The sequence below is a fragment of the Leptidea sinapis genome, chromosome 12, assembly GCF_905404315.1.
Source record: "Leptidea sinapis chromosome 12, ilLepSina1.1, whole genome shotgun sequence".
NCBI lineage: Eukaryota > Metazoa > Arthropoda > Insecta > Lepidoptera > Pieridae > Leptidea > Leptidea sinapis.
In genome coordinates, this window is record NC_066276.1 from 6,251,760 (window position 1) to 6,265,085 (window position 13,326).

At 35.1% G+C, this 13,326-nt stretch overlaps 1 protein-coding gene across 1 annotated transcript in view; it reads right to left on the minus strand.

The window, feature by feature from the left end:
* LOC126967185 (disks large homolog 4-like) overlaps positions 1-13,326 on the minus strand; it is a 71,061-nt gene that overhangs the window by 8,613 nt on the left and 49,122 nt on the right. Inside the window, exons 5-9 of the mRNA XM_050811662.1 lie at positions 9,500-9,580; positions 7,689-7,886; positions 5,955-6,093; positions 3,829-3,898; positions 603-837 (exon numbers count right to left, since the gene is read on the minus strand). Coding sequence (XP_050667619.1) covers positions 603-837; positions 3,829-3,898; positions 5,955-6,093; positions 7,689-7,886; positions 9,500-9,580 — 723 coding nt within the window. The remainder of the gene's footprint in view (positions 1-602; positions 838-3,828; positions 3,899-5,954; positions 6,094-7,688; positions 7,887-9,499; positions 9,581-13,326) is intronic.

Below are 13,326 nucleotides of genomic sequence, written 5' to 3' on the forward strand. Positions count from 1 at the left end.
AACTGTTGCTTATTAATAGATTATATTTAAAATTGCAGTCTTTCGTTCTTCCAGATTCTCAGTTAATAACTTTCAAAGTCATTTTTAATTTATTTTACACGTTTGCATTTATGTAACAAAGCCAATATTGTCAAATTTCTTGGATTGAAAACAGCTTATATGCTTACAATCCTCGTTATTCACTACTAATCTGAATAAATGAACCTACACAAAAAAGTAAAAGCTAAAAGAATAACTTTTCTGAGAGAAGTACCAAAAAAATGCGTCTTGCCATGCCAAAAAAAGGCTCGGCAGTGTTATCTATAACCAACAGCAAGCATAAGCAACCTACAAATAAGACTTAAGGATATGTGTAACAGGATTAAGTAGTGTTCATAGCTCGAAATGCTATACTTTCACTACAAAACTTGTCTAAAAACACCATGTTTGCGTGTTTTTTGCTTTCTCTTCGCCTTAACATCTTATGTCTCTAGGTGACGAACACAATTGTAGTGCCGCTAAGAATTTGGGAATTATAATTTGTAGGGCGTATCAATTACTAATAGCTGAACGTCCTGCTGGTCTTGTCATTTACTGCCATTAAAAAAAACAATAGAATATACCTTCAAAGCAGCAGCCGCTTGTTCATGTGTTGCCTTCGTAAGATCACGGCCATCAACGCTCAGTATTCTGTCCCCTCTGTGCAACATTCCACAAGCAGCGCCATCTATCGCTACTCCGGACACGAAAACTCCACACGCATTGTCCTCACTCGATCCTTCTGAATCACCCAACCCTCCAACAATGTCCATTCCCAATCGAGATCCCGTGCGGACCAGTCGTACCATTCTCACGCATCTAAATCAATTAAACATTGTTTTAAACTTTCACGGCTTTTGATAATATTATTATATAGGTCACTTACGGCTGTTCCCAATATAATATCTACAGATAGAGATAAATTACTACCTTCTACTGCCAGTAATTAGCTGTCAATAATCTGAAGCTTTCCCAATATACCCGATAAGTCATTCTTATCGCCTTCTATTAGGACGCGTGAATTGCAATTTCCATACAAACTTTATATCGCTGGTAAGCTATACGTCGTCCTATTGACAGACAGCGTGCACGGATAAGGTGAGTTACCATCGATAAGTTTATTGGGACAGAAAAGTCAATGATAGTTTCAATTTTAATCTCACGTAAGAGATAGACTGAATATTGGGAACGGTCATAAATCATTCTTATAGCCTTATATTGGGACGCGTGAATTGTAATTTCCATACAAACTTTATATCGCTGGTGGCTAATCTAGCGGTCGTTTCTAACGGCGTATGCCGCAGAGCTGAGTCTATCTGCTAGTTAGACATTACGTGGACCCCACTGAAGCTTTTTATCTAACGTAATACCCAAGAATACCGTAGTGTCTACAAGTTCCGATCTCTGGTCATTTATAAGTACGTTGGTTTGTACCTCCTCTGTGTTTTGTGTAATTAACCGTAAACACTTTGTTTTTTTTTTACTGTTTAAGGCGAGGACTGACTAGGATTGTAAACGCTACAACCAATAGTACAATATTTGTGTTCATCATGTGGATAAGCTGCAAATGGGCATTTTACTGGTTTTCTTTTGTTTATTCAAAATATACATATTAAATTGAATAATTGTTCGGTTTAAGTTTTAGAAAAATACTAATTCTATTAAATTCTTTAAAAAAACAATGTTGTTGTTGCTGAAAATTCAGAGATTTTCAACTCCAAAGTTTATTTTTGGGAAGCAACTTCTAAAGTTTTTATTGGATATTTCATATTATATATAAATATTCTATTCATTTCAAATTTTTCTTTAGGACCTCCTTTTTGTAATGTATTTTTTGCATAGGATTATTTTCATTACATTATGTTGTAATCGACTCTCTAAGAAACCATTTTTTATGGATATTGAGATATCACCGCGCCTTAAGTTCATTACTAAGATCTTTAAGTTTAAATTTGAAAATCACTTCATGAATACTATAGAATTAAACTTTATGTCGGTAAATAAGTATCTAGAATTAATTCCAAGCGCCAATGCGATTTATTCGACATCATAATACCATACATTGCCATACAAATGCTAGCGTAATAATACTCTCATGTTACTTTGACATGATGAATTTAATTAGTTGCGGAAATTTAGATTCACAACGCATAGAATATGTTGTAAAATAATATGGACTGTATTTCAAGTATTATTTATAAATATTGTAATTTTGTATCAAAATAAAATTTTCTTGATTTCGGTAGGTAGGCAGGAAAAGTTTTCGCTTCAAGTGCGTGGTGTATCTAAGAACACAGGTATATATTATAATTTTCTTATATTTAACAGTATTTGATATTATTTTCCTATTCCTACTAATTATTCATGTACCAATTATATTATGAATTAATATTATTTATTTTATAGCACTTTTAAAATATTTTAATATAAGACATGACGTGCAAGAAAGACGATGCCTGCTTATGGCATTTGTGTGTGGCGTCATTTATAGATCCCACCGGAAGATCAGCGCTGGTCGCGATAGCTATCAGCATTATGCTGAAGTGTCACCATTAGTGACAAACTCTGTAACATGTAGTGTATTCTGTAAGTATATGTTTGTTCTATTTTACTATGTTAATATTGTGTTTGTTGCAAATAAATATATTTCTATTTCTTTTTTATATAAAATATGACAATAATAGGTGTATTATAGTAGGTGTGTTGTAGTAGTGGTAGTAAAACAATTAGGAAAATAAAAATCCAATCCAAGTAGAAAAACATTCATTTTACGTTGTTCCTTTCTTTTAAAATACTATGTTACTTAAGACGAGTTATTAGTTTTTGGCCATTCTTTCGATTGGCATTATAAAAGTAGGGGTGAATTTTTTTTACACTTCAGCCGGTTCGATTCTCAGACGAGGCAAGTAATTTTGAGAAAGTCTTTGAATACAGAAGTACTAACTTTTAAAAATAACATAAAGTCTTCTTTCAGTAAAATTGCCTATCTTCGATATTTAAGGTACTTTCCCTTCATGTCCCATAACTTTGGGACACCCTTTATATGTGATTAATGTAAAACTGTAGACAAAGAATCACTTGCCGCACAGTGTTTTTCTAATTTTAAATTATGTTGTTTTTTGTGATTTTATTTATTAAAAAAAATGTTTTTTATATATTTATCAATAAAGAAAATGTGTGGCTTTATGTGTTTTTTTTGTTGTTGATATTTTTTTAATTGTATTCTAATGACTACACTAGATTTCAGGCCAAAGCACTATGTGTGTAGTATTGTAGGTTATACGGGCTTATCATAGAACAATCTGATTAGACCTGAAATCTGATTTGGCCAACAACATCAGTGGGAGGCTCCTTTGTACATGATATTGGCTAGATCATGGGTACCACAATGGCGCCTATTTCTGCCGCGAAGCAGTAATATGTAAACATTTTTGTGTTTTAGTCTGAAGGACGCTGTAACTAGAGAAATTACTGGGCAAATGAGACTTAACATCTTATGTCTCAAGGTGACGAGCGCAATTGTAGTGCCGCTCAGAATTTTTGGGTGTTTTAAAAATCCTGAGCGGCACTGCATTGTAATGGGCAGGGCATATCAATTACCATCAGCTGAACATCCTGCTCGTCTCGTCCCTTATTTTAATAAAAAAAAAACGATATATAAATAATATTTAAGTTAACATATTTTGTACAATCAGAAACACATTAGCAAAATGGTTTAGTCATCATAATTGTGTCAAAGAATTAATTTTAAGCAATATATCTAGCCTCTTGAACCTTATGGTAAAAAATTGCATGAAATTTTAATTATACCTCGGTATTTGACTCGCTTCCTCTTCAAAGAGCTCGTGTAGAGTTGAACATGACGTTGCCTGCGTTCTTGCTGCCAATTATTAATTAAGTTAATGAAGCAGTTATTATTCGCATCAAAATGTTTACTGTACAGAAATATAGTGTATTGCCGATGCCACATAATAAATTAAAGAAGTTGACATGAATGATACTCATTTTCGTAGAGAATCCTACTGATGAAGAAACAGGAATAGAAGAGAAATTATATGTTTAAAATGAATACTTTTCTGTTTAGTTTAAGGATTGGTCTATGCTGCGTTCCAACTAAATACCGCAGGCGTAGTCGCACAGTGCGGTCACTAGTACTACGCCCAAGTGGGAGTACTTGAACCAGTCTCGAACAATGTATGTCATTGACGTGCCACATGTTCTGTTAAACGTTGCTAATAATTGAAGCTAGAATGTCGGGTTACGCTTTTAAACTTTGTAAAAATAATACTATAAGAAATAAGAACGACACTGAGATCACATCATCAGTAAGTATTTTGTATTTTATTACATTCAATGTTAAGTAACACGAAGTGTATGTTACAAAATTTGAAAGATGCCATTGAGTGTCAAGATGCAGGCAACTAATAGTTGCCGTAATAAAAAGCTATTGTTCTTAGGTAGTGCGGTATCTAGTTAGAACGCACCGGTCAAGCTTTGCTGTCAATATTATTGAGGCGTTTTTTGAGTATCAATAAATTAACACATAAAAACTTTTGAATAGTTTGTTTTCTAGATTCTCCTTGCAATTCTATTCCTGAGGAAAGTAGGGTTTATTTTACTTGCATGATAAAACGTCCAATTTTATGACTTCAATAGACCGCAGCCGCTGATAATGTTTGTTAATTTAAACTTGATTCTGAAAAAAGTTGGCGAGAATGGGCAAGAGAAGTAGGAGCACAACGTTTAACTCTATTTCTGTGTAATATTGTTTAGAAGTTAGGTTAGCAAGGTACCCATGTGTTATCGTTCCGGAAACAAAAGGAAACTCATTCCACAGCGTTGCAGTACTTGGAAGAAAGTTCCTTGAAAACCGCACTGCAAATGGTGGGGATAATATCTTAATTTGTGTCTTGTCGTGCGAAGTTGGATTGTTGAACCGTAGCCAATGTGCGGACGCATTAGTGCGATTAATAATATGGTGATCACACTTTTAAGAATAAAAAAGGTCAGAGTTTCTTATTTTTGGTAAATACTAAAAAATATCACTATATTGTAATTGCGCATATTAAATCAAGGTTAATGGGACCGTCTACTTTTGCTGCCAAGCAGTCTGCAAGCACTATTCCTAATTATCGTTCATAAATTTTGTATTCAAAATTTTATTTATTGTTTAGATTTGAAAGAGTGACATCTCAAGTCAATTTCCTAATATGCAAATATTGGGGTTCAGCAGGTTATCAACTGTAAAGTAGATCCTGTAGATGAAGCCACAACCTGAGAGTTCAACAAAGCATACAAAATTTATCAACGATATGTAACTCGAACGGTAGGATCAGTTCGCATGAAACGTGAGAGGTTGGGGTTCGTGTCCCGCATCGTTCATAAATTTTTTGTTGGTAAGTATTCGTCTTTCCGTCTGAAGGGCCTCGTGGCTGGTTTAAATTACTGGGCTAATGAGATTTAACATCCTTAGCTAAAGTACCAAGGGATTATTGGTTTAACCGAATCCTTATTAGCACTGCATTGTGATGGGCAGGGCGTTACACTTAGCACAAGGTGAACATCATATATATATATATTTTTTTTCTTAATTCGTAATGAAGTGGATGAATTCTTTGAAACGTGTTACATGAAACACGTCTCATAAAACAATTTGCTCATCATTCGCGCTGCTCGCTTTAAAGTTATGAAGATTTAATTTGCAGTAATATTTATGAATACTAATAAACAGATGTTTATATATTAATGAAATGTCTTAGGATATTATATATCAATGGTCTTGATTGGGGGACAGTCGGACACAATAGATCTTAAATCTAAAGATTTTTTTTCTCCCTTAGCCGTACTGACAAGTCATTGAAATAATAGAGATAATTCATTAATTAGTGTTTAACTTCTTTATTTTGTGGTATCTTGAGATTAAAGGGTATGCTCACTTGAGTGAAGCGGAGCGGTTCTTGTTATGGGCGGGATAGAAGCGGCCGGGAGAACCACAAGTGTCACGTGGTCGCCTGTACTTCGCAACGCTAGGACCGCCTCCGCATGTGTAGCTCCAATTAATGATCTTTCTATTCCCTGTTAAAAAATGTAAAAGAAGAAACAATGTTAATTATATTTAACTCAATAATCTTCTTAATTTATTCTTATATCTCACACTTTCTATATTCAACCGCAATGAACGAAATTATGGAAAGTTATATAAATTAAAAAATAAATTACTATTTCTATTGATTATAAAATCTCGGGTCGTATCGCCGCTACTATTGTACGGTGCAGTCTGCTAGGTACCGGAGCGGGGATCGCGACGTAGGCTTGAAGCGAGAACCGGTCATGCAGGTGTTACGTTATCAAAGATAAAATAATCACAAGCTTGGTAAAACTTTTAAAATTTTCGAAATGCACCAGAAAACATTATTACTTAAAAAAATTCTTATGTTCTATATTCCTAATAACAAAAGAACAAAGTGATAATTTTAGGCTGAGATCTATACAGCTTACGTAAACTTTGCTCAGACTCTACTTAGGTAAAACATTGGGCTGTTTTAGCTTAAGCACATTAAATACCGCAGTGTCTGAAGACGAAGATTTTCAACAAGTGTGTGTTGCCAGTGATGACTTACGGTACGCAGACGTGGTTGCTAACTATGGGCCTGATGAGAAAGCTCATTGTCACCCAAAGGGCAATGGAAAGGGCCATGCTCGGAGTTTCCCTCCGAGATCGAATCAGACCTCATTTCTGATCCGTAGGAGAGCCAAAGTTACCGACATAGCCCAAATGATTGCAAAACTGAAGTGGCAGTAGGCAGGGTGCATAGTTTGACGACAGATGGCCGGTGGGGCAGAAAATTACTCCAATGGTGATCACGTACGAGAAGACGCAGTGTTGGTAGGCCCCCAACAAGATGGACCGACGATCTGGTCAAGATCGCCGGAATACGTTGGATGAGGGCAGCGTAGGACCAACCGTCGTGGAGATCTTTGGGGTTTGGAATGATGATGAAGACATTACAATTTCAGCTCACAAATGACTAAATAAACGGAATCACAGATTGTGCTAAGCTTACTCTTAGCCAAGTTTTCCGTAAGTAAGTCTGAGCAAAGTATAAGTACGCTCTATAGATCTCAGCTTAGTATTCTTACGACTTAATTCCTCTTATGATTTCATTTTCCCCATAATTTCTAAGAAAAACCCATTTTTACTTATGAACAAACATTAATATATCATAGTTATTTGTAAAGTTATCTTTGTGCTCTTAAGATTTAATTGAAATATTTTATTTTTAAAGATGACAACTGAATGAACCTGTTGAACAGGGACTTTATTATAGAAGTGTTTGGAATTTACCCTTGAGAGCTATTTCGTATCTAATGAAACCTGGAACAAACATTCCTTATTTTGTAGTTTTATAACAATTAAAGTCACTATTAAGAGCAAAAATTGATATTGACCCATTTAGCACCAGACCACAGTATTTTGTATCGTGTATAACATAAATTCTAATTCAAATATTTCAAAATGGATGTAACATCACATATTGAAAGTCAAAAGCTAACATCCATTCCAAAGCCTTTGCTTTGCCTCAGACCTGAGAATAATGGGCGCAACAAATTCAGCGGGCTTTTTTTTCATCGAAAAAATATTATGTTTACAATCTGTGGTTATAACTTACATGTTCATCTCTAACAGCGAGGATTTTATCACCAAGTTTGAGTCTGCCGTCGTGATGTGCCGCACCGCCGACAGCGATGTGTGATATAAACACGCCGCCAGCAGTAGCGTCGTCCGCTCCGCCCGCTATGCCGAGCCCCAATCCGCGTGCGCCTCTGCACAATGTCACTACCCTGGGTCGACGCGCTCTCCTCACTCGCTAGCAAATTATACGATATAATGTGAGAAATGTAACTGCAACTTATACACTATCAAAATAAAAATATAATTAAAAAATAAACAAAAAAATACTACAGTTTTTTAATTAACTTTGCTTTAATTAAATTGACAATACTCTTTTATAAATATTATTATGCTTTAGAAATAAATCGGTGTGGCTTTTAATCTTAATTAAATGTTATGAAATCAATGAGGACTATCGGCAGAGTTAATATAAAACTTAAAAAAGGTTATTTTTCCATTTTAAAAGTAATGGTTTACCAAAAAAATGGATTTATTTTATTTTAATTATTTAGGAGGCTTTACTCGCTATTAAAGCGTTGTCCACATAAAAAGGACGTAGGTGAACGATTGGAAAATAAAAGAATCTGTTCTCTTATTCTCGCCTCTATACACATACTCTATTTCCTTTTTTGTATCTTCTTTCACAATCTCTTGTTAAATGTGGATTCAGCCTTAGACGGAAATTGATCTAGCCAAGTGGTTAAGATGTAGAAGTATTCTGAGTATTCGTCCTGAGTATGTGAGATTTACCAGGTATTATTAGAGCAGCTCGAATTGTCGGGGACTCAGTGCTCTGTGAACGGCTGGATCACTTGGCGTTGCGTAGAGACGTCGCTTCATTGTGTGTCTTCTACCGCATTTATCACGGGGAGTGTTCCGAAGAGCTGTATAACCTGATTCCTGCTGCCGAATTCCATCTTCGCACGACACGCCACAAGTTAGGATATCATTCCCACCATCTGGATGTGTGGCGGTCCTCCACAGTGCGGTTTTCAAGGAGCTTTCTCCCTCGTACAACAAAGCTGTGGAATGAGCTTCCTTGTGCGGTGTTTCCGGGACGATACGTCATGGGTACCTTCAAAAAAAGCGCGTACATCTTCCTTAAAGGCCGGCAACGCTCTTGTGATTCCTCTGGTGTTGCAAGAGAATGTGGGCGGCGGTGATCAATTAACACCAGGTGAATCATATGCTCGTTTGTCCTCCGTTTCCATAAAAAATAATCCAAAACTATCTAAGAGTGAAGTCGAAAACCAGATATATTCAATTTATTTTAATGGCTATACATAGTAGTGGATAGACTTAGATTGTTTTCCACTCCCGAAAATGCTCAATGCGCTGGAAATTCATTTTCTTAAATTTAACTTATGAACTGAAGTTCTAAGCCCGAAGTATATTTGGTAAACTTAATAATGTTTACATCCTTGGCTCAACAAAGTAAATATCTTATTTCTTAAATGTTGTCATCACATTAAAATGAGCCTACCGACAACTTACGGGCAGGGAATATTTTGAATAAAGTTTCACAAAACATGACATCAGAAATCTTCCATATTTTTCAGCATAATAACACAATAATCGCAGTTATATTTAGATGTTATTTTCTTTAAACCATGATAATGGTTAATTATTTATTATTAAAGAGAATACGTTGAGCATCCATAATATTAACAGCATACCGTCTCCTAACATGCCTAGAACTTGAATTGCCTATTCATAGGAAACTATAGCGCTCTTGTTTCTTTATTAGTGTCATTAAACGTTATATTTCCATAGCCATGCATATCAAGAGCCACTCGTTTAGCTACTTACTAGTTTGACAAGGTTTCCAGCTTTTTGTAACACGTTCACAGCAGCTGAATGGGGCGCACCCTCCACTGAGACGTCGTTAACCTACATAACGGACAAGTAAGTTTTGTTAAAAAAATAAATTGTTAGTAAATTGTAGTAACCCTCTTAATTCTACACGATTGAAATGGCAATGAAATACACACTTCTATTAATACATGCTACATATGACAACACAGCCTCGATAAACATGTTGCCTTACAGGTGACTAATAATAAGCTCATATACAAATGATTTAAGTCTTCTTTAGTGTTAATTCCGCCAATATTTGTTTTTAAAAACAATTCGACACGTGCACGTCTCGCCAAAATCTGGCACGAGTCTTGTGCAACACAACACGTCCTGGAGATGCCTCGTGTAGAGGCGAAGCACGTGTCGAATTGTTTTTAAAAACAAATATTAGCGGAACTAACACTAAAGAAGACTTAAATCATTTGTATAATTATGGATTTCCGCATAGTGACGCCTAATTCAATATTTTTTTTTCAATAATACCTCTCCAAGTAAACCAATAAAAAAATTTCATTGGTAAGTCTTTTCTTAAACTAACAGTTGTTGTAAAACTTATAGCAACCCACGTTTTGTTGGATTTAAAAAAATAGCTAACTTCTACTCCACTGATGTCACTGTCCAAATCGGGTTCTAAATTCAAAATACGCAGCTGAAACTGAAATAGTGTTTACATTGCTGCCTATTGACCAATTTTATTTAAACAACTGGAGTAAACGCAGAAATGTATAGACATAGCAGTCAAAGGTTATTATGATGTCATTTGTGGCATGTGCCATATTTCGGCTTTGATTTTGTATGAGGTGCATTGTCTATATGCATAGAACTTCATTGATCCGGAGCGTTGAAAGCGTACGTCACAATGTTATATAGGTGTAATCTCAGAGCAATTGTCAAGCCTAGAGAAGTTACAATAAGTTGAGATGTACTGGCATGGCTTTTCTAACTTAGGCGTAACGCAATGCACTGAAAAGAGACAGACATATATTACCTTGTCTGTCTTGGAATGCAAAAAAATAACTGGATTAATTGATCATGACAATTTGATCACCAGTCTGGTGACCATTGCGAGTGTGATTTAAAGTACTGTGTTAAAAAAGTGTATTTTTGTTTATATTGTTCTTTTCTGAAACCCATTACAATGAGAGCGGCGCTCGTGACCTTGAGAACTAAGATGTGAAGATTTTGCTAAGTAATTTCACGATCTACGGCGCCCTTCCGACCGAAACACAATGATTACACATTACTGCTTCATGGCAGAAATAGGCGCCGTTGTGGTATCCCTAATTGTTGGGTTATTTATTATCACTAATTAGTTTATGTTTGTAAAACTATTATTAAAAATTGCCTACTAAAAATATCTTATAATAATAAGAATATCTTATAATTATACTAAAATTATGTAAGAAAAACAATTTTTATTGTATCGATTATATTATTTCATTAGTTCTTAATTCTAGTTACAATTATTGTTATTTTTGGAAACAATTATCAACTTTTACCAAGTCGAAAGTTCTGAGGTAACAAACGTAAAAAAAATACCGACGAATTGAGAACCTCCAGTTTTTTTGAAGTCGCTTAAAATATGATCTAGTCTTATATATAACATAAATTTGTATTCAATGTCAAATAATTTCAGTGATATTCAATCCTTAACATCGGATATCTGTCCTCAGAACCTTGACAAAAGGACGGTACAATGTTAATGCTTTTAAATGTATACTTTCATTCATGTAATATTATTCAGAATGTTATTTCAATCAACCAAAATGTTCGAGTATTGTTTGAAATAATATTATTCGCAGTAGACATTACAATTTTCGTGAATCGCTTTAATATTTGGTTTGTCCTAACGATTTCAATTTGCCTTTGAAACCTTATGACCTTCCGATGAATAAACATTAGGGTTGGTTTCGGAAATGAGCCTCTTTCCTTTGCTCGTAGCTAATTCAAACAGCAGCTGAGAACACTTACAACGTTTATCGAGCTTATCATATATCCCAAGGCTTCCGAAATACGCTGCAAACGAATACTTGTTGTATAACGACTTGAGTACAGGAAAAGCTGTAATGGTTATGGTGTAAGCTATAATTTTATGAGTAAATTGTATTAATAAGTTAAGTGATTTTATGTTTAAAAATATTTAGTTCTACATTTGAATGGAGGAAAGAAAAATCTTGTATTCAATAAGGTCAAAATGACGCTTACTTTGGCTGACACCGACTCCAAAAATAACAATAATCGTTACTAGAATTAGATTAAATAATTGTAAATGTATCGTTATAGAACAACGTTTGTAATATATATATTTGATGAATTTTAATTGTTATTTCAATACATTTACTTTGCATATGTGTATTTACTGAATAAAGTAATTTTATATACCCGGGTGCATGCCCTACTCGTGGCTCTAGGTACATATCGAGAGCGAGACTTGACGGAATATACTTGATGGAATTATTTTTACTTGTTTCAGAGAATCCATGAAAAATGTGCTTGAAGAGATGATGCCTCGGATAGTGTCAATTGAACATGGCACGGAAAAATATTTTTTACTGTGACCCACGCGTCGTTCACCAACATTCTATTTTTATGCTTTTGGTTTTTTGGGTTCCATAAACATGGTTCTCCTTGCAGCAACTCAATAAATTCTAGGATGTATTCATTACTCAAGTCCATTTTCAACGATCAAGCACGTAGTGTCGTTCGCGCAAATGGTCTTTCAAATAGGCCTAATAGTGTGGAAGGCTACGCACTTATTTGAAGGAATGAAGAAGAAGAAGGAATGTGACCTTTGATGTGCGCTAAAAAACCGATACCGCTCGGCAAAGTGCAAATCTGTGTACAGAATTTGGAACACACAGACAATGTCTCATGCCACACAGTGTGTCCACTCGAGTGTGCAAATAAGTGGACATATGTCTGGCCGGCGTTAAATTCATACCTCTACTCTCTTGTAGGTGATAAATGATACTGATTGGACACATGGAGTGAATGAGTGAAGAAAGAATGACTTATCGATATATAAGGCAAGTGTGTGGGGGCAAAACGGTCGCTGGAGACCTCGTAGAACATTCGTCCATCAAATTGAGGACGTTTTGAGAAAAGGAGAGGTCCGAAGCACCCGGAACCGGCGAGCATGTATGTACAGAGTAATGAATGTAGAGGAAGCGCGTGAGGTTTGTAAGGGTAGAAGCCAGTGGCATTCTGTTGTCTTTGCCTACCCCGAGGGGAACAAGGCGTGAGTATGTGTGAAAATTATAAAGAAAGTTTTGAAAATTTTGGATAATAATCAGTTTTTCCTTTGTCCTTGGAGAACGTAATTTAAAAAAAAAATTTTTCAAAAATGTTATTAAAATTATAAATGTCTTCAATTTTATCTAGGTAACAGTCGCCAAATAACTTCTATAACAATAATTCGAAGAAATTTGAAACAATTTCTTAGAGGTGAGTTGGCGTTCGTTGGCGAGGCAGTTAAATATTTTTAGTGCTAACTCCATTAAATATGTTGCAAAATATACGTACATACTTCACATAACAAATCAATGGTTTTGATTTATGATAACCAAAAATAAGATTTGTATTCGTCATATAAGAAAAAATGATATGCTACAAATCAGCAATATTCATTGTTATTTAGAGGACAGCAGGGTATGCTTTCTACACCGGCCGTGCCAACATGTCCCGGGATAGTGTCAAGGAGAACCGGAACAAACTCCGGTCTGAAATTTAGACTAAGATTTACAAAGTCTCGGAATAGGGCCGACAAAATTTAGTTTAAA